This window comes from Oncorhynchus masou, chromosome 28 (genome assembly GCF_036934945.1).
Source record: "Oncorhynchus masou masou isolate Uvic2021 chromosome 28, UVic_Omas_1.1, whole genome shotgun sequence".
In the NCBI taxonomy this organism is placed as follows: Eukaryota; Metazoa; Chordata; class Actinopteri; order Salmoniformes; family Salmonidae; genus Oncorhynchus; species Oncorhynchus masou.
The window spans coordinates 73,440,094-73,460,933 of record NC_088239.1 but is presented as its reverse complement, the minus strand read 5'-3'; the positions used below and the strand labels follow the sequence as shown (position 1 = coordinate 73,460,933).

Sequence of the window (20,840 nt, the reverse complement as noted above, 5' to 3'; positions counted from 1 at the left end):
ACCTGGTAAATGTAGATGATTTCATAAAAAGCAGGACTCATTCAAATTTAGCCGCTTCAAAACTCTTTATTTTTACAAGATCAGCATACAGTTTTATGCAAATAAGCACACTTTGGGACAATTTCTCTGAGGAGTAGACCACCAGTTGATAATACAAAAAAAAAAAAAAATCACTAAAAGATTGAAGGACATTGTTGGGTTCTGAGAATATGAAATCTACTTCATGTTACTGAGAGAGGGTCTACACCAGAAGTGAATGGTTATAGGAGGAAGGTATATAATGTGTGCAACTAAGCTTGAAATGTGTTGAGTGCAGGGAAGCGATTACATGTGGCAGGCATTGATAAGGGGAGACTCAGAATTAGAACCTTACAGCATCAAATACAGTGTTGTCTACCAAAGACAGCAAATTCAATGCACATCTTTCCCTTGGTCTCATTTTTAAATGTGCATTAATGTCATTCAGAACAGTTAAACAAAAATATTCAAATCAACAGTAATGTGATAAAATTATAGTGCACTCTGGATGGTGATCACATCCATGCAGGACGGATGATTACTCTAAATGGTTGATTACTACCGTATCAGGACAGATTTGAAAAAACAACAACAAAAAACAGCCAACTAGAACAATCAGAACTGGGAGTGTGACTGACTACGCCGACATATGCCTTCATGACATAGTAGATATACACAGTATCCAAAACATTAGGAACATCTGCTCTTTCCATGACAGACTGACCAGCTGAATCCAGGTGAAAGCTATGGGCCATCCACTTCAAAAATCAGTGTAGATGAAGTGGAGGAGACAGGTTAAAGAACAATTATTAAGCCTTGAGACAATTGAGACATGGATTGTGTATGTGTGCAATTCAGAGGATTAATGAGCAAGACAAAATGTTTAAGTGCCTCAATGGGTTATGGAAGTAGGTGCCAGGAGAACTGCGATGCTGCTAGGTTTTTCACGCTCAACAGTTTCACATATGTATCAAGACTGGTCCACCACCTGACGCCCATCCAGCCAAATTGACAACTGTGGGAAGCATTGGAGTCAACATGGGCCGGCATCCCTGTGGAACGCTTTGGATAAGAGTCCATGCCACAACAAATTGAGGCTGTTCTGAGGGCAAAAAGGTGTGCGAATCAATATTAGGAAGATGTTCAGGACACTCAGTGTACGTTGACAAAGGAAAACATTCTATGGAGGTATATTCCTACAGTAATACATAGTGTACACAAATCCAGAGGTGTTGAATATGGCTCGGTTTAACGGAGCAGACTTAAATTGAGCTAGGGTGGATAAAGGCAAAAACAGGAAGGGTTGTCTGTGCCTTCTTCATTTTCAGTCATTCCACTTTCTGAGGATATCCTCAGCAGCGTTCAATGTCGAGTCCTCCTTGACGAAGCAGAACCGAATGTAGTTTTGGAAGTCCTTGCGGTGCTCAGGGCTGTAGAAAGCCGAGACAGGGATAGTGGCCAAACCCTGCATTATGAAGAACATATATAAAGTCAGGATTACATTATGCATCATCCATACCATGTCAACGTTTCAATATTTATTTCAACCTAAACCTCTCCCCTCTTGTTACCTTCTCTTTAATGAGCCACTTGACAAATCTGTAGTCGTGAGGTTCATCCTGAGTGCTTGGATCATTCAAGTCAACCTCTTTGAGAAAAAAAACAGTTATGAAATATTAAGAGACATTGAACCATTACTTCACATGCCCATATTAACCAAGACAAATTTGATGAAGCTGAAACATTGTTACTCTCACACAAGCGGATCCATGAAAAAAAACAACACATTGCAACACTCGCAAACAGATAAATGACATTTTAACAACCAGATACAAGCAAACACACTGTAATGGTACATTAATACTCACTGAGAGAGGAGATGTCTGATATCATGAAGTAGCCTCCCTCGGGCAGAATGGGCTGCAGGCCAACACTCTCCAGACAGGTCGCCAGCTTCTTCCTCTTTTGATTCAGCATCTCAGGCAACTGCAGGAAGTAACTCTCTGGCGTCCCAAAGAGCTCGTACTCTCTCTGGAAACCTTGGGCCACCGCCTCCTGAGTGGGTGCAAGAGTGAGTGTGAACGACTCACCCAAAGCATGAGCTGGAGGATGTTGTCTTACCTTTGAAAGTTAACAATTCAATTTCAGATAAGATTTAGACTGAATTTAAAGACAACTTCCGTCAATTTAAAAGTTGTGAGCAAGACATACAGTATTCTCACCTTCCTCATTCAATAGGCAAGTTAGTTAAAGTAAATAAGTCAAGAAGTTAGCGTAAGGGTGAGGTCATATGTCTTCATACACCAACAGTAGTGGTTTAGAAATCAGTCATAAACCTGAGCGGCCGTGGCACAGTGGTACACAGAGTTCTGATGGACGGTCTTCAGGTGCTTTATAATGGGCCCTGCTCCAATAGCCCAGCCAACCTGAAACAATCATCATTGCAATACAAACAATATGGATTAGATATGTCTTAGTCAATTCAATACACACAATATAGATTGCATATGGCACTGTGCCTCAACTTGAGCATAGCATTTCAGTGGGTTACCTACCTTCCACCCTGTAGCACTGAAGCTCTTTCCTCCGCTTCCTATCGTGACAGTCCGCTCCCACATCCCAGGAAGACTGGCTTGAATGAAAACAGTCAAAATAATATTTAGCTGCATCAGGGCATTATTACCATACTGCTATCACCGTTGACCATGGCTATTACATCATGCTATAGAAAATGTGCTGCTCGTCTCTATTGAATCCACTGTCTCTCACCTATCTTCACGTGCTTGGCACCGTCATAAGTCAGCCACTCGTACACCTCGTCACTGATACACACCACATTGTGCTTTATACACAGGTCAGCAATCACTTGGAGCTCCTCCCTCTTATACACCTATGTGACAAAGAGGAGATGTGGTAGGTGAGAAAAGTCAGTGATTAAGGTGTTTCTAATTCAATTGCACTGCCAGATTACGTGGTTAACTGTGTTTCTGCACAGATCGTTTGCACGACAAGAATGTCACCCGTAATATGAAATGGAGATGTTTCAATGTTATCCTTGAGCTAAGTCTCACCATACAGTGGGTGGTCTCACCTTGCCTAATGGATTGTTGGGAGTGTTGATGACGATGGCTTTGGTGCGTGGGTTGAATTTACTGGCCAACTCCTCAGAAGATAGGACCCAGTCTGCACTAGTCAGGGCCTTGCCCCCCTCCACTCTCTAGGACAACACAACCTCAGCTTTATGTTATCTGGACTTCTCTAAATTAATTACATGCACACAATAAAATAAAATCACCTCAACTAATCTGTATCCCCGCACATTGACTAGGTACCGGTACCCCCTGTATATAGCGTAGTTATTTTTATTATATTTCTTTCAAATTAAATGTTTTACTTTAGTTCATATTTTAAGTCTTTCTTGAACTGCATTGTTGGTTAAGGGCTTGTAAGTAAGCATTTCACAGTAACGTCTACCCCGTCTGTATTTGGTGCATGTGACAAATAACATTTTATTTGATGCAATTATTGTGGATTGTTCAGATTAATATAAGTTTAATTAAAAAGTTTACATGCTTTGCAAGGAGAACAATTTTCCTAATAATTATGTTTATATGGACCCATCTGAAATCAGGCTACTTCATGGAACGTTGATAAATGCAGAATATCGGCAATCAAAATAAACGTTCTACCACAGTGTCCATGTTATTTGAGAAGCATAGTTGATTATGAGTTCGGACATACAAAAGTATGTGGACACCCCTTCAAATTAGTGGGTTCGGCTATTTCAGCCACACCGTTGCTGACAGGTGTATATTATATATTTTTTTTTAAATCGAGCACACCGCCATGCAATCTCCATAGACAAACATTGCCAGTACAATGGCCTTACTTTACTGTAAAGTTTGGTGGTGGAGGAATAATGGTCTGGGCCTGTTTTTCATGGTTCAAGCTAGGCCTCTTTGTTCCAGTGGTTTAAAGTCTATGTGAAAGGCTCGCTCGGCGCTGCCACATGCGCAGATCACACTGCTGGAATGCCGATTAAGGGGTTTACATGTCTTAATAATTTGAAAGATTGCTCAGAAAACCAGGTGTTTTAATGGGCATATGCTTACTTCGAATTTTACCTTACGCCGATTAACATAAACAGAGTCAGGTGTTTACAGGACTATTACATAATCTGCCTACTGCCATAATCAGTTTAATATCGGCAGGGTAGCATAGTGGTCAGAGCGTTGGACTGAGCTGACAAGGTACAAATCTGTCGTTCTGCCCCTGAACAGGCAGTTAACCCACTGTTCCTAGGCCGTCATTGAAAATAAGAATTTGTTCTTAACTGACTTGCCTAGTTAAATAAAGGTTAAAAAAAATAATAATAATAAAATATCGAATTACTGTGCATGTAAACATTATCAATGAGCTTTAGGCTAGCACTTACTGTTACACCATAGGAAATGGGCCATGAAAGGTACATAAAAATATCACTAAAAAATAAATAAAAAAAACACTACTCACGGGCCTCAGTGGCACATAGACACCTTTTCCTCCTGCCATCTTCACCATTGGCTGATAGCAGTCGAAAAAAGGCTCAATAATGATGACCTAGAAGACAGAAGTGACTGACTGATAGGAGATGCACAGTAAAAACTGTGCATCTCAGTATTGAGTTGCACCCTTTGTCTAGGTGTTGTTGACGACAGTCACTGTTACCTCATCTTCTTCATCGACGAGGGCTTGAAAGGTGCAGAAGAGAGCCTGGTAGGCTCCGACAGTGACCAGGATGTCCTTGAAAGCATCAATCTCATGTCCCACGACTCTACCAAAGAACTTAGCCAGGATCGACACAAGAGGGGGATGGCCCTAGAGAAGAACAAAATAAACCACACACACTTTAGAATAATTAACACGCACATTACCAAGCTTCTTATTTGTGGTGCTGGGAGTTACTGTCCCTAAGACCAACAATGTAAAAACAAAATGTGTGTGTGCGTGTGTGTGTGTGTATATACAGTGGGGTAAAAAAGTATTTAGTCAGCCACCAAATGTGCAAGTTCTCCCACTTAAAAAGATGAGGCCTGTAATTTTCATCATAGGTACACTTCAACTATGACAAACAAACTGAGAAGAAAAAAAAAATCCAGAAAATCAAATTGTAGGATATTTTTTGAATTTATTTGCAAATTATGGTGGAAAATAAGTATTTGGTCAATAACAAAAGTTTCTCAATACTTTGTTATATACCCTTTGTTGGCAATGACAGAGGTCAAACGTTTTCTGTAAGTCTTCACAAGGTTCTCACACACCGTTTCTGGTATTTTGGCCCATTCCTCCATGCAGATCTCCTCTAGAGCAGTGATGTTTTGGGGCTGTTGCTGGGCAACACAGACTTTCAACTCCCTCCAAAGATTTTCTATGAGGTTGAGATCTGGAGACTGGCTAGGCCACTCCAGGACCTTGAAATGCTTCTTACGAAGCCACTCCTTTGCCCGGACGGTGGTTTGGTATCATTGTTATGCTGAAAGACTCAGCCACGTTTCATCTTCAATGCCCTTGCTGATGGTAGGAGGTTTTCACTCAAAAATCTCACGATACATGGCCCCATTCATTCTTTCCTTTACACAGACCATCATCCTGGTCCCTTTGCAGAAAAACAGCCCCAAAGCATGAGGTTTCCACCCCCATACTTCACAGTAGGTATGGTGTTCTTTGGATGCAACTCAGCATTCTTTGTCCTCCAATCACAATGAGTTGAGTTTTTACCAAAAAGTTATATTTTGGTTTCATCTGACCATATGACAGTCTCCCAATCTTCTTCTGGATCATCCAAATGCTCTCTAGCAAACTTCAGACGGGCCTGGACATGTACTGGCTTAAGCAGGGGGACACGTCTGGCACTGCAGGATTTGAGTCCCTGGCGGCGTAGTGTGTTACTGATGGTAGGCTTTGTTACTTTGGTCCCAGCTCTCTGCAGGTCATTCACGAGGTCCCCCCATGTGGTTCTGCGATTTTTGCTCACCGTTCTTGTGATCATTTTGACCCCACGGGGTGAGATCTTGGGTGGAGCCCCAAATCGAGGGAGATTAGTGGTCTTGTATATCTTCCATTTCCTAACAATACCTATTGCAGATTCAGTCTTCCCAGCCCCCTGCAGGTCTACAATTTTGTTTCTGGTGTCCTTTGACAGCTCTTTGGTCTTGGCCATAGTGGAGTTTGGAGTGTGACTGTTTGAGGTTGTGGACAGGTGTCTTTTATACTGATAACAAGTTCAAACAGGTGCCATTAATACAGGCAACGAGTGGAGGACAGGGGAGCCTCTTAAAGAAGTTACAGGTCTGTGAGAGCCAGAAATCTTACTTGTTTGTTGGTGACCAAATACTTATTTTCCAACATTATTTGCAAATAAATTCCTTAAAAATCCTACAATGTGATTTTCTGGAATTTTTTCTCATTTTGTCTGTCATAGTTGAAGTGTACCTATGATGGAAAATACAGGCCTCTCATCTAAGTGGGAGAACTTGCACAATTGGTGGCTGACTAAATATTTTTTTTGCACCACTATGTATATATATATAAATAAAACACATTTGGGGTCACTTAGGAATGTCCTTGTTTTTGTCCATTAAAATAGATCAGAAATACAGTGTTGACAATGTTGTAAATGGTAGCTGGAAATGGCAGATTTTTTAATGGAATATCTACATAGGTGTACAGAGGCCCATGATCAGCAACCATTACTCTTCTGTTCCAAAGGCACGTTGTGTTAGCTAATCCAAGTTGATCATTTTAAAAGGCCAATTGATCATTAGAAACTCTTTTGCAAATATGTTAGCACAGCTGAAAACTGTTGTTCTGATTAAAAAAGCAATAAAACTGGCCTTCTTTAGACTACTTAGAGGATCAGCATTTGTGGGTTCGATTACAGGCTCAAAATGTCCAGAAACAAATAACTTTATTCTGAAACTCAGCCTATTTTTGACCTGGGAAATGAAGGCTATTCCATGCAAGAAACTGAAGATCTCATACAATACGGTGTACTGCTCCCTTCACAGAACAGTGCAAACTGGCTCTAACCAGAATAACAAGAGTGAAAGGCCCCGGGGAACAACTGAGCAAGAGGACAAGTACATTAGTGTGTCTAGTTTGGGAAACAGACGCCTCACAAGTTCTCAACTGGCAGCTTCATCAAAGTCAACAGTGAAAAAGCGACCTCGGGATGCTGGCCTTCCAGGAAGAATTGCAAAGAAAAATCCATATCTCAGACTGGCCAATAAAAAGTAAAGATTAAGTTGGGCAAAATAACAGACACTGGACAGAGGAACTCTGCCTAGAAGGCCAGCATCACGGAGTCGCCTCTTCACTGTTGACGTTGTGACTGGTGTTATACGGGTACCATTTCATGAAGCTGCCAGTTGAGGACTTGTAAGGCGTCCGTTTCTCAAACTCAACACTAATGTACTTGTCCTCTTGCTCAGTTGTGCACCAGGGCTCCCACTCTTTCTATTCTCATTAGAGACAGTTTGTGCTGTTCTGTGAAGGGAGTAGTACACAACATTGTATGAGATCGTGGCAATTTCTAGCATGGAATAGCCTTCATTTTTCAGAACAAGAGTAGACCGACGAGTTTCAGAAGAAAGTTTTGTTTCTAGCCATATGGGGCCTGTAATTGAACCCACAAATGCTGATGCTCTAGATACTCAACTAGTCTAAAGGCCAGTTTTATTGCTTCTTTAAAATCAGAAGTTTCAGCTGTGCTAACATAATTGCAAAAGTTTCCTAATGATCAATTAGCCTTTTAAAATGATCAAATTCAATTAGCTAACACAATGTACCATTGGAACACAGGAGTGATGGTTGCTGAAAATGGGCCTCTGTACGCCTATGTACATATTCCATTTTAAGAAAAGCCATTTCAAGCTACAATAGTCATTCACAACATTGTCTAAGCTGTATTTCTGATAAGTTTCATGTAATTTTAGATGGACTTTTTTTTTTTTTTGCTTTTCTTTCAAAAACAAGGACATTTGTCAGTGACCCCAAACTTTTGAACAGTACTATTAAAAATAAAGGAAAACCCTGGAATAAGTAGCTGTGTCCAAACTTTTGACTGGTTCTGTATATATGCCACACACAATTTTACCTCTGCGCATTTATTGTGATCGACATTTCTGTACAAGACATTTTTCTAAACAAAAAGACCATGTAATTTCCTCACCATCTGACATAAGCACGCCCCACTCAAAAAATGTAGAACTAAGAACAGATATAGCCAAGACCTGACTGCCCTTGACCAGCACAAAAACATCCGGTGGCGGTCTGCAATAGCGTCGAATAGTCCCCGCGATTTGCAACTGTTCAGGGAAGTCAGGAACCAATACACAGTCAGTCAGGAAAGCAAAGGCTAGCTTTTTCAAACATAAATTTGCATCCTGTAGCTCGCATTTCTCTACGGCTGGCCATGCTTTCCTCCTGGCTCCCCCAACCAACAGCTAAGCGGTCATCCTCCTCTTCAAAGGGGGTGACTCTCTAGACCCAAACTGTTATAGACCTATATCCATCCTGCCCTGCTTTTCTAAAGTCTTCAAAAGCCAAGTTAACAGATCACTGACCATTCCGAATCCCACCGTACCTTCTCCGCTGTGCAAGCCAGTTTCCCATGGGTGCACCTCAGCCACGCTCAAGGTACTAAACAATATAACCGCCATCGATAAAAGACACTACTGTGCAGCAGTCTTCAACGACCTGGCCAAGGCTTTCGACTGTCAATCACCATATTCTTATCGGCGGCAGATTCAATAGCCTTGGTTTCTCAAATGACTGCCTCGCCTGGTTCACCAACAACTTCTTCGATAGAGTTCAGTGTGTCAAATCGGAGGGCCTGTTGTACACAGACAGACAGACAGACGGACAGACAGGACAGACAGACAGGACAGACATATATATATATATATATATATATATATATAGATGATGTCGCTCTTGCTGCCGGTGATTCCCTGATCCACCTCTACGCAGACGACACCATTCTGTATACATCTGGCCCCTTTGGACAATGTTAACTAACCTCCAAACGAGCTTCAATGACATACAACACTCCTTCCGTGGCCTCCAACTGCTCTTAAATACAAGTAAAACCAAATGCATGCTTTCCAACCGTTCGCTGCCTGCACCCACCCGCATCACTACTCTGGACGGTTCTGACCTAGAATACGTGGACAACTACCTAGGTGTCTGGCTAGACTGTAAACTCTCCTTCGACTCATATCAAACATCTCCAATCCAAAATCAAATCTAGAATCGGCTTTCTATTTCGCAACAAAGCCTTCTTCTCTCACGCCGCCAAATTTATCCTAGTAAAACTGACTATCCTACCGATCCTCGAATTCAGCGATGTCATTTACAAAATAGCTTTCAATACTCTACTCAGCAAATTGGATGTAGTCTATCACTTTGGCCACCTTTCCTTCCAGTTCTCTGCTGCCAGTGACTGGAACGAATTGCAAAATATATATATATATAGCTGAAGCCTTACATTTCTCTCACTAATTTTAAACATCAGCTATCTGAGCAGCAAACCGATCGCTGCAGCTGTACATAGTCCATCTGTAAATAGCCCACCCAAGCTACCTACCTCACCCCCATATTGTTTTTATTTACTTTGCTGCTATTTTGCACATCACTACTTACACACCATCATCATCATCATCTGCTCATCCATAACACCAGTTAATCTGCTAAATTGTAATTACTTTGCTACTATGGCCTATTTATTGCCTTAGCTCCTCATGCCACTTGCACACATATAGATTTCCTTTTTTTCTATTTTGTTATTGACTGTACACTTGTTTATTCCATGTGTACCTGTGTTGTCGTTTCTGTCGCACTGCTTTGCTTTAACTTGGCCAGGTCACAGTTGTAAATGACAACTTGTTCTCAACTAGCTTACCTGGTTAAATAAAAAATACAAATGTCTTGAAAAAAAGGTATAAAACATCAACCACAAATGTGCTGAGGTAAAATCAAGTGTGTGGCACACACAGACACTATTGTGTTTCTCACGAAAGCATGTGTGTACTGATGCATTGAACATCCTCCGTTGACTGCTTTGCAGAGGGCCTCTTGGATGTAGCTTGGTGGGGAGAAGTCAGGAAAGCCCTGGCCTAGATTCACCACCTTGTAGTCAGCAGCCAGCTGTGTCAAATCAACCCTGTCAATACAGAACAATTGATAAACAACAATGTATGATATGGCTCATGTGCGTGCAACATTTTTATTTCTGTAAAATTACCATATATTTTTGTCAATTCCCTCGATTCTGCGAGCATGTAGCTGGCGTGCCATGATTAACTGAAATGAAATAAATGTTCATTTACTTTATTAAATAGTCAATTGAAATATGTAGATGATTTCACATTGCTCTTTAGAGCATACAACTCCTTATAAAATATACTTGAATAGCCACAAGCGGCCATTTCAATAGCCTGACCCTGGACACTTTGTTTAGTCACCTGAGGCATGGGGCTGGAGAAACCACTCTCAAATTAATTGACATATCTATGGCTGCAATGATTGACAGTCTGACATGCCAACATTTTGAAGCTATATTGTTTGCTGCTTTCAAGAGAACTGAGAACTCAGGAGGAAGAAAAATAGCTGACTGGGGAAAATAATTTGAATGGTCAGTCATCCAGCTCGGAATTCCAAGTTGGGAACTCAGGCTTCTTTCCAGAGTGGTTCCCAACCCTTTTCATTTACTGTACCACCAACTGAATTTAGCTCTGCCCGGAGTACACTTTCATGTGCATTTTACCAGTTGGCTTATGTTCTCATCTCAAATAACCCCCGTGGATAGGCCAAGTAACACCAGGGATCCAAGTAACCCTGGTTGGGAACCACTGTTTTAGAACGCCAATCTGAAGATCACTGACGCCATGATTTGACGTTATTTTTCAGAGTTCCCTGTTGTCTTGAAAGCACAAAGAGAACATGTAAAAATGGTTACTTATTCATATCGGTAGATCCCCATACCTTAAGTTCAAAAATGTTTCCTTTCCAACTATTCACAGCCACATTTGCCGCTACTCTTCTTAGCATGTCAGTGAGGAGTGCAGATTACCTTGAATCAGTTGGTGTAATGAACCACCCACACAACTCAGGCTACGCATTCAATGAATGATTAGCCACAATAAAACTGGTTAACACAAAATAATCTTTGACTAGTTCAGTTTGACATTTTCAGCTGGAGGCTATAAGTTAGCAATTTATCTTATAAAGGTTATCTAAATTCTAGTAAAACAAAAATATTACCTGATCTTATAACAGAATCAACGTTTGCAAATTCGAGCTATACGTTCGTGTCTTTAACCAATTCGCTGATGTTTTGCTAGTGTGCCGACTGTACTTCTCAGCTGGGGTAAAAAAAAATAATACTAAAAACTCCTTCAGCTGGGGGAAGACGTCACGATACTACCCCCGAACCTTGACCCCCCCCCCGTTTTGATTATAACTTCCCGTATAGGCGGGGCTTAATATATAAATTGTCACTTGTGCCTTTAGTTTTAGGTCGGTTTATTTCACCGGTTCTACACCAGCGGATGAATCGTGCACGCGCCAATGAAATAATTTAATAAATAATTAACCATCAGTTGCTACCTTAGTGTTTCATTTGTTTACATAAACACCCATTAATAGGCCTATCAATCACTCAATCAATCTATAAGAGACAGTGTGCACCACATATGGCAATTAAGTGTTTCCAATGCTATTTGTGTGGCGCTTTCAAACAAATGAATACAGGGTAGTTAATATGGGCATATTTCTTCAATTCAATTACATTTAGCAAAACATTGACATTCAATATAGAGAAATCAGATGAAGTTAGGTATTTTAAACTGAAGCTTACACTTTCAATACAGGACATCCATGGCATGTGTCAACCATTGCGACCAACAGAATAAAAGTAAAAAAGCAAGCATTGATTTGACAAAGAGCTCTGGTTATTCAAACCTTGAGGAACCCTGTATTGGGTCTTTGCCCTGTCCAGTGGCTTTTAACATAAGTCCAAAGCATTATGAATATTATGTGGACACTGGACAAAGCACCATACCACAAAAAAAGCAGTAGAACTCAATCAAAAAGACATGTTCATCAATTAATCAGTCCATTTTCCACAACCCTCAGCTTGACCCTCCTCCCCATCCACCTACACCTGAGCCTTCTTCAGGTCTTCAGGCAGCACACGGCCCCTCTTCCTGGCCCGGTCCTTTTTCTTCTCCACTTTGCCCTTGTTGTTCTTCTGGATGTTTCTGCGTCTCTTGTCCTGTCGCCTTTGCATCTTCTCCACCACCGTCTCGCTGCGCTCCGTCCACTTCTTCTTCCGCTGCGAGCGCATCTTCTCTTTCCTCTTGAGCGAGGCCCTCAGCAGGTTCTCGTCATCCTTGATCTTCAGACCCTCTGCCTTGTACAGCACATTGGTCCACTTCATCTTCTCCTCCTGCACCTTGGCCTTGCCCTCATCCTTCTCCCGCAGCTCCTCCAGCTTAGCCTTGCGAGCCTCCACGCGCCCCAGCAACTGCTTGTAGTTCTTGCCCACCAGCGGTGTCAGGCCGCCTTTTATCCGGTTCTTCTTCTCCTTCTTCTTCTGCTCTTTGTCCAAGAACCCACCATCGCCCAGCTCCACCTTATTGAAGACGATGGCTGTCTCGTCCCGCTTGCCCGCAGCTGGTGCGGTGGGAGGAGGGGCCTCTTCCCTTTTGATCTCAGGCTCATACTCTAAGCCAGCTTTCTCAGCGAGCTTCTTAATGAGGAACTCTTTACGCTTCCTCTTCTTGCGCTCCCTCTCCTGCTTTCTCTTCTCTCGCTTCTTCTGCACCTCCTCAGAGGATGGGTCCTTAGGGGTTCCCTACAGGAAGAAAAGGGGATGTAAGGTTAGTTGTAGGCTATATCAACAGAATTGTGCATTGTCATGACAGTCAACTGTGGATAGGTAATGAGACATTTTACCGCATGTAGACACTGAACAACCCCTTAGATAACCTAATACATACCTGCCCACGAGACTCCTCAATCTTCTCATGAAGTCTCTGCCGTAGAATATCTACCGTGGAGAATTTAGTACCCGGCTTTCCACCTTCAGGGTGAGAACAGAAGTCAGTGAAGAGTACAATAATGTCTCTGACATGGCTATTACACCATTTATATTGGACCTAGACAAAAAACAAAGAGGAAAGGCAAGTATCACCAGAAGATGTTAGGAAGTTGAGCATCATTTGTGGACTGGACATCAATATATAACTTTACCTTTGGGCTTCTGTTTAGTCTCAACCACCACCCCATTTGGAACTGTAGCTTTTGAGATCTTCTGTTCTACTACACCAGATGCTCTCTGTGCTGGGGTGATGGCAAGCTTCTTGTTTGGCTTCAAAGGTAACTTCTGGTGTTTCACTACGTTGCTGTTTACACTTATCTGTTTGTGATTGGTTTTGTTCCTCTTCTTTGGAGGGCCAGCCACACGTCCACCTTGAAAAGGGACTTCATTCATGAAGAGAGACAACATGTTAGGTTGTACAAGTACAGATGAAAATGCCTATAATATAATAATAATAATAATATATCCCATTTAGCAGACGCTTTTGTCCAAAGCGACTTACAAGTCGGCTGGGGCTACTACTTTTACATATGGGTGGCCCCAGCGGGAATCGAACCCACGACGCTTGGCGTTGCAAGCGCCATGCTCTACCGACTGAGCCACACAGGACCCTATACATTGGAGGGGTGTTTATTTTTAAGTCAGTGATGCTAGAGGTTCATTGATTAACATCAGCAACCATCTAAAATGTATTCAAAAACAATTGTCATACAAATTAAAACATGCAGCAAGCTAATAGATAGAACCCGAAAACATTTACCAAATGGCCTATTCCTTGGTTCTTGCTGTTGAGCACATACTTTACTCGCCAATTTCTGAAGGTATGAGTCCTTTGAAGCAAGACTTGCCATTTCTCGAACAACAAAAAAATCGACAACCACGAATCTGCTAACAATAAATAGCCACTAGCTAATGTAAAGTCCCTCTTCAAACAGAAAGTACGAGCGAGATGTTGCAGGTCATCTTTCTGATACCTTAACCAATGGTGAATAAATAACTTTACTTATGATGACCAAAATAAAATTGCAACATTTGCTGTTAAAATGACAACCAAAGACAGACAGCATTAAAAGTACTAGCTAGCTACAAATGCACGTGTACAGACTGAAATGGGCGTCACATTGAAGTCAGGTTGGACCGGATGTAGTTACATCAAACACAATCCCTCCTGCACACAGGACATGTAAGTTATTTTGCCAGTTGCCTTGTCAAATTGACTATCTCTGTGTGTTTACCATATTTTCAGTAACTATGGGCAGTTTAACAGTTATGTTCGCGTGTTCTGCTAAGACCTTGAAGATGATCAAAAATAACGTAAGTTGATATAGCTACAGTATTTCAAGTATTAATATCTTAAGAACTAACGTTAACAGGCGTTAGCTAGCTTGCTATTGCATAAATTCCAGTGACCTACAGTTTGACTGCTGATGTAATGATGTAGGTGAATGCATTTCTCTTTTCAGTCACATGCAATTTATTTCAAGAGGACTCTATTGCCACGACTGCCTCTCTTCAAACAATCAGAAGGTAATGTTTCAGACATATTCATAGCTAGCAAACTAGCCATGTGATTCAATGACCGAAGCTTACCATTTCATAACGTTGATTCGTAATGGTTATAGCTCTGACACCTTTCCAAACACTCCGACACCTTTCCAAACACTCCAGGCAAGTGTATCAACTTTGGTCGACTGTCAAGCTCCACAGCTGCCAGTGCAGCGAAGGGAGAGGACTCCTTCCTCAAATGGCTCCTGCTTCTGATCCCTGTCACCACATTTGGTCTTGGGACATGGCAGGTATGACTCCATTAAACAGTAGTTCAAATGGCAGTACCTCTAGAATGGATATGACAAATTATATTGACCTAAGCAACTCTTCTACTTAGGTGAAACGTCGGGAATGGAAAATTAAGTTGATTGCAGAACTGAGAAGTCTTACCTCCGTGGAACCCATTCCTCTTCCTATTGAGTGAGGAACACATGCACACACAAGTTATCAGACAGATAACTACACATAATTATGTTGTTTTGATTTTTTTAGTTCAGACTGGAAGTGTTTGTAATGTTCTTGTTTATATGTCTTTGCTTCCTAGTCCTCTGGAGTTGAACAATCTGGAGTACAGGAGAGTAAAGGTGCGTGGGCACTATGACCACTCCCAGGAGATGTACATCTTACCACGCTCACCTGTCGACCCAGAGAAAGAGGCAAGGGAGGCAGGCCAGCTGTCATCCAGTGGAGATACTGGAGCCAATGTCGTTACCCCGTTCTACTGCAGTGACCTAGGGTAAGAGACACACACACATCGCAATTGCTGCTACCAGTATGTGTGTGTATGTGAGAGCTCCAAAATGTTAAGACATTATTGTCTCCTTACACTGTTGACATTCTTGTATACATTTCACAGGATCACAATCCTTGTAAACAGAGGATATGTTCCTAGGAAGAAGATCAAACCAGAAACCAGGATGAAGGGACAGGTAAGGCCCCCTCCCCCCATATTCATTGTCTAATTCAAGACTCAAAGTTGTCATGGGTGACGATTTTGTCATGGCGCTGCTCTGTAGGTGGATGACGAGGTTGACCTGGTAGGTGTGGTGAGGCTGACAGAGATCCGCAAACCCTTTGTGCCACAAAACGACGTGGAGCACAACCGCTGGCACTACCGCGACCTGGAGACAATGGCTAGAGTCACAGGGGCTGAGCAGATCTTCATCGATGCTGACCTGGGTACAGCTCTCAGTATTACCCTATTTAGACAATACACTTTGATTTAATTGCATGGTATATGAGAAAATAAGGTATGTGAGACTGAATGGTGATTAACATGCCCTTCAGCTGAGGTTTGGAATAACAGTAAATCCATTTTTTATCCGAAGTGAGTTGGTAGTGAGTTTTTCATTCATTCTCAATGAAACAAAGGTTTGTTGGTTAATATTCTCAGCCAGCACAATTCCGGGTGGACCTATAGGAGGACAGACCCGAGTCACCCTAAGGAATGAACATATGCAGTACATTATGACGTGGTAAGTTGACATTTTTCATATCAATTACTGTCCTTGGTTTTTTTCTTCACTGTGAGCCTCTATGGCTTGCATAACTAAAAGTAGGACTAGGATCACTTGAGCTGTATGCATATCCAATGAGTGCTTCTCTTCCTCTCTGTAGGTATGGCCTCTGTGCAGCAACCTCTTACATGTGGTATGCGAAGTTCATCAAAAGGATTGTGTAAAACACCCCGCAATGGCTTGAGTAGTGGAAATGAATGTTTGTCATGAATATACCACAGCCTGATCATGGCAGTATAGAAGCTGCTGTAGGTACTTAATGTCTAGGTTTTATTTGACAAATGTACACTTACAAATGCAACATGTAAAGTTGGTTTCATGAGCTGAAATAAAGACCCCAGAAATGTTCCAAACACCAGTATTTCTCTCAAATGTGTTACCTGCCTCAACTGCAGGCGAGCGGTTTAGACGTAAACAGAAGTGCCCCACAATGACGGTGGGGCTATGGCATGGGCATTCATAAGCAGCGAACAATTAAATTATTATAGATGGCAATTTGAATGCACAAATACCATGAGCGAGGCCCATTTGTCTATGCATACCTGCATTCCTATTCATGTGAAATCCACAATTGGCTTAATGAATTTGATGTCCAAATCAATGAAATTGCATGTTTGTAAGTAGGATTGTGCATATGAAGTATCCTAATATAATAGCAAACTGCATCCAATTGTCATGTTATGATTGGGTGGTTTAAATATGTTCAGGCCTGAGCTGAACTATTTCAAGTAAAGCACACTACACAATGTTTCTGCTGGGTAATGCCACCTGTTGCACCATCAGTGGCCTTAGGTCAGCAAGTGTAATACACAGAGGAGCACCAGTCGTCCCACTTTTTGTCCAGGTAGTTCTCCCGGCATCAGAAATCATACCAATTTGTTATACATGATTGGCACCAATGGTGTATGATCATTTATTTTATAGATTCAATACACATACAAAATGTGCCACTACCATTGACATTTGAAACTCATGTGATCAGCACAATATCCATTTAAGGTTCACATGCATAACATAGGGGTTCTCATTGGACAAAAAAAACAAGAACATATTTCTTGAGACATTTATTTTGATATCAAACAGTTTATCCGAGCTTGGTGGCCAGTTCCTTGGCCTTAGCCTTCTCCAGCTTGGCAATACGGGCTGTGGACTTCGGACCCATGATACCACCTCCCCAGTGACGACGGATCTAGAAGGAGCACATTGTCATGAGTTAATTCAGTGGGAACCAAGTTAAATTAAGTCAGTTCAGGGTGACAAAGAGGTGACTCGTGTGCTTTAAGCTAGATCCCCCTCAAGTTAAATATATTTTTGGGGGGGGATAGGGGGCAACATTTTCACTTTTGGATGAATAGCATGCCCAGAGTGAACTTCCTCCTGCTCTGTCCCAGATGCTAATATTAGCATATTATTGGATAGAAAACACTGAAGTTTGTAATACTCAGTCATCATTCAAACAGTTTTAACAGAACTCATGGCAGGCAAAAACCTGAGAGAAGAAATCAACCAGGAAGTGGGACATTGAAGTTTGTAGTTTTTCAAAGCTTGGCTTACCAAGTACACTGAAATATGGATGAGGTTGCACTTCCACTAGATGTCAACCGTATTTTGAAACTTGAGTGAGGATTCTACCATAAAGGAGGGGCTCATGAGACCTGATTGAGTCAGTGGTCTGGCATAGTGCCTGTCATGACGCGAGCTCCCGACAGAGTTACCTCGCGTTCCAGTGCTTTATCTGAAGACAAAGGAATTCTCTGGTTGGAACATTATTGATGTTTTATGTTAAAAACACCCCAACGATTGATTCCATACATTGTTTGACATGTTTCCAAAAGGACTGTAATGGAACTTTTCAAGTTTGTGTCTGGATGAAATGCTCGCGCCTCATGAAGATGGATTATTGAGCTGAACACGCTAACAAACAAGTGGCCTTTTGGACAACATGGAACTTTATGGAACAAAGTCATTTGTCTACCCGGGATTCCTGGGAGTGCCTTCTGATGAAGATCAAGGTAAGTGAATATTCATGGTGTTGTTTCTAACTTTTTTGATTCCAAAATTGCGGCCATTCCCCTGGTTGTTTTGGGTTCTGAGCTGGATATAAATATGCACATTATCGAACAAAACATACACGGTGTAACATGATGTTCTATGAGTGTCATCTGATGAAGATCAAAGGTTAGTGATTCATTTTATCTATATTTCTGCTTTTTGTTGACTCCTATCGTTGGCTGGAAAAATGGCTGTGTGTTTCTTCGACTTGGTGGTGATCTAACAATCATGTTGTGCTTTAGCTGTAAAGCATTTTTTTATTATTTTTATTATTTATAATTCGGACACGATGGATAGATTAGCAAGATGTTTCTTTCATTTACTGTATCGGACTTGTTAATGTGTGAAAGTTACATATTTCCCAAAAATATTTTTTAATTTCGCACACTTCCTTTTCAGCGGAATGTTGTTGAGGTGTTCCGTTAGTGGAACCCCTGTGACAGAAAGGTTAAGCCAATTGCATAAGTATTCTTGGTGGGTGTCAGCATTGCTGTTAAGACAGCTAATATTCATTCCCATCTGCAAAAGCCATAAATGAACCCACAAGAAAATCCACCCATCTTCAGGACCCAGAAACATTGTGGCTTGACTACTTGTCAATATTGACAAAACGGTAGCTGATCAGACTGGCCACTCACCTCCTCATATCGGTCATTGTAGTTGGTCTTGATGGCTTCCACCAGCTTGGCAAGGGAACCTTTGTCTTCACTGAAAAAGTAGGAACATGTCAGTGCATCGTCAAAGTACAATTGACATTCAGGTGAACTGCACGTATACCTTTGGCTCAGGGTTAAAAAGCTCATAAAGCCACACGGTCGTTCAGTTGAAGAAATTCATACATCATCGCCAAAAGGATTTCATAGAACTTACTAGAGGTAGGCCTCAGTGCATCAATATTTGTCTTTGCCACTTGTTACTCACGGGTTTGTCTGTGTGAAGGCGACTGAGGTACAGGTCTTTCTGTGCACCAGTCTTCCCAGCCTGGCCTTGCCCTTGACAATGCAGTAAGGGACGCCCATCTTGCGACACAGAGCAGGCAGGAAGACCACCAGCTACAGAGGAGACAAGAAAAATGACTAGTATCAATATCTATGGACAACACATTTCTGGCTGTGCCTTCTCAACTACAATACAGGGCAGCGGTCTTAGCTCAGAATTAAAAAGCTCGTATGTTTGATCCACATAGAGGATTCAGGTGAAGAAATTCAAGCATCATTGCAAATGACCACATATGCCCACGAGTAATAACAGCCTGCTAAAGTGAACCCATACAGCAAGAAACAAGCCTACAATTTCAGTTGTCTTACCTCAATAGGGTCCACATCGTGGGCAATGACCACCAGCTGGGCCTTCTTGCTTTCCACCAGAGTGGTGACAGTGTTCACACCTATGGGAGAATTCAACATTGATATCAAACCCACATTCAAAAGAGTTGTTGAAATAGTCAAACAATTCATGGCTTATGCTCAGGGTTAAAAAGCTCAATAAAACTACATGACTGTTTCAGGTGAAGAAATTCAAGCATCATTGCATCAACGCCAAAGTATGTATAATTTATTTTCTTTAAAAAGACCTCAATCCCTGCCTCACCTGCACGGAGAACAGGTGGCCTCTTTGTTGGGGTGTCTCCCTTTCCAGCGGCCTTCTGTTCAGCGCGGGCCAGCAGCCTCTGCTTCTTCTCCTGCTTGGTCTCCGGCCTGTACTTGTGGGCCAGCTTGAACAGCTGTGTGGCTGTGAGGGAAATAGAAAACCAGTACATTAACTGTCTCTGGGACATAGCAGAAAACATGACCTGCGACTCAGAATATCTGAAGTTAGAGATCCACAAGGATCGTTTTAGGGTCTTCTAAGTAAGGTGCATCAGTGATCTTGGTGGGATGTCAACATTGCTGTTCAGATAGCAAATATTATTCACATCATCTGCAAAATACCCCACAAAATAATTCATTCAAGACCCAGAAAAAAAATTACCCAAGCAATACACGAATCAACAGCAAAATTGATAAACGCATGCACTGAGAATTACCAGTCTGGCGGTCTAGTGCCTGGGTGAACTGGTTGATCGCTGGGGGGACCTTCAGACGCTTGTACAGGATGGAGCGCTGCCTCTGCAGACGGATGTAACGGGGCCATTTCACAAAGCGTGTCAAATCACGCTTTGGCTGGATGTCCTGACCTATGAACAAACATGGGAGATTAGTGCACCCAATCAGTACTGTGTAATCAGAAAAGTCAAAAGCCACTATAGTCATGGAACAAGTGCATCAGCGATCTTGGTGGGTTGTCTGCATTGCTGTTAAGATAGCAAATATTCTTTACATCATCTGCACAGGCAAGACAGAACAGTTACTAGAAATCAAATACAAATCCCAAAAGGTTCACTTTACGCACCAATGCCATAGTTCTTTGGCCTCTTCTCGAACAGGGGGTTGACCACTTTCTTGGCCTCATGCTTTTTGGCCACAGAAGGGGCTGGTGCCACCTTCTTCCCCTTAGACTTCTTGCCTTTAGGCTGTTTAAAAAGTAGACTGGTCAGCATACATGACAGTTTGTTCAAAGATATT

The 20,840-nt window shown here is 41.9% G+C and overlaps 4 protein-coding genes and 5 non-coding genes across 11 annotated transcripts; 1 reads left to right on the top strand and 8 right to left on the bottom strand.

The window, feature by feature from the left end:
* Positions 1-46: 46 nt before the first annotated feature.
* On the bottom strand, positions 47-11,713 carry kyat1 (kynurenine aminotransferase 1). Of its 3 annotated transcripts, none has more exons than XM_064943233.1 (13): positions 11,320-11,713; positions 11,041-11,169; positions 10,301-10,359; positions 10,072-10,219; positions 4,726-4,875; positions 4,531-4,617; positions 3,110-3,235; positions 2,788-2,908; positions 2,574-2,650; positions 2,355-2,444; positions 1,887-2,073; positions 1,590-1,666; positions 47-1,483 (listed from the first exon to the last, which is right to left on the bottom strand). In XM_064943233.1, the coding sequence occupies exons 2-13, from the start codon at positions 11,104-11,106 to the stop codon at positions 1,343-1,345; spliced, it is 1,329 nt and encodes a 442-aa protein (XP_064799305.1). In that variant the 5' UTR covers positions 11,107-11,169; positions 11,320-11,713; the 3' UTR covers positions 47-1,342. The 3 variants fall into 3 exon arrangements, with proteins under 3 accessions (XP_064799305.1, XP_064799306.1, XP_064799307.1); XM_064943234.1 differs by having other exon boundaries at positions 11,041-11,128; XM_064943235.1 differs by lacking the exon at positions 11,041-11,169.
* A 104-nt stretch (positions 11,714-11,817) lies between these two features.
* Positions 11,818-14,273, bottom strand: surf6 (surfeit 6). The gene is made up of 4 exons (XM_064943238.1): positions 13,920-14,273; positions 13,312-13,542; positions 13,059-13,141; positions 11,818-12,913 (listed from the first exon to the last, which is right to left on the bottom strand). The coding sequence occupies exons 1-4, from the start codon at positions 14,008-14,010 to the stop codon at positions 12,215-12,217; spliced, it is 1,104 nt and encodes a 367-aa protein (XP_064799310.1). The 5' UTR covers positions 14,011-14,273; the 3' UTR covers positions 11,818-12,214.
* A 51-nt stretch (positions 14,274-14,324) lies between these two features.
* On the top strand, positions 14,325-16,773 carry LOC135518234 (surfeit locus protein 1). The gene is made up of 9 exons (XM_064943243.1): positions 14,325-14,473; positions 14,623-14,686; positions 14,828-14,955; positions 15,045-15,127; positions 15,252-15,443; positions 15,564-15,636; positions 15,724-15,886; positions 16,101-16,182; positions 16,325-16,773. The coding sequence occupies exons 1-9, from the start codon at positions 14,411-14,413 to the stop codon at positions 16,386-16,388; spliced, it is 912 nt and encodes a 303-aa protein (XP_064799315.1). The 5' UTR covers positions 14,325-14,410; the 3' UTR covers positions 16,389-16,773.
* Positions 16,774-17,123: 350 nt separating this feature from the next.
* rpl7a (ribosomal protein L7a) lies at positions 17,124-20,830 on the bottom strand. Its single transcript, XM_064943247.1, has 7 exons — positions 20,668-20,830; positions 20,303-20,452; positions 19,867-20,007; positions 19,584-19,663; positions 19,198-19,328; positions 18,915-18,984; positions 17,124-17,413 (listed from the first exon to the last, which is right to left on the bottom strand). Exons 1-7 carry the CDS (start codon positions 20,813-20,815, stop codon positions 17,309-17,311), a joined length of 825 nt encoding a protein of 274 aa, XP_064799319.1. The 5' UTR covers positions 20,816-20,830; the 3' UTR covers positions 17,124-17,308.
* LOC135518670 (small nucleolar RNA SNORD36) lies at positions 19,056-19,125 on the bottom strand. The gene has a single exon (XR_010452207.1). It is a non-coding gene; the product is annotated as a small nucleolar RNA SNORD36 (small nucleolar RNA).
* On the bottom strand, positions 19,422-19,497 carry LOC135518668 (small nucleolar RNA SNORD36). Its single transcript, XR_010452205.1, has one exon. It is a non-coding gene; the product is annotated as a small nucleolar RNA SNORD36 (small nucleolar RNA).
* Positions 19,738-19,809, bottom strand: LOC135518669 (small nucleolar RNA SNORD36). Its single transcript, XR_010452206.1, has one exon. It is a non-coding gene; the product is annotated as a small nucleolar RNA SNORD36 (small nucleolar RNA).
* On the bottom strand, positions 20,133-20,201 carry LOC135518676 (small nucleolar RNA SNORD24). The gene has a single exon (XR_010452213.1). It is a non-coding gene; the product is annotated as a small nucleolar RNA SNORD24 (small nucleolar RNA).
* LOC135518675 (small nucleolar RNA SNORD24) lies at positions 20,537-20,605 on the bottom strand. Its single transcript, XR_010452212.1, has one exon. It is a non-coding gene; the product is annotated as a small nucleolar RNA SNORD24 (small nucleolar RNA).
* Positions 20,831-20,840: the final 10 nt, after the last annotated feature.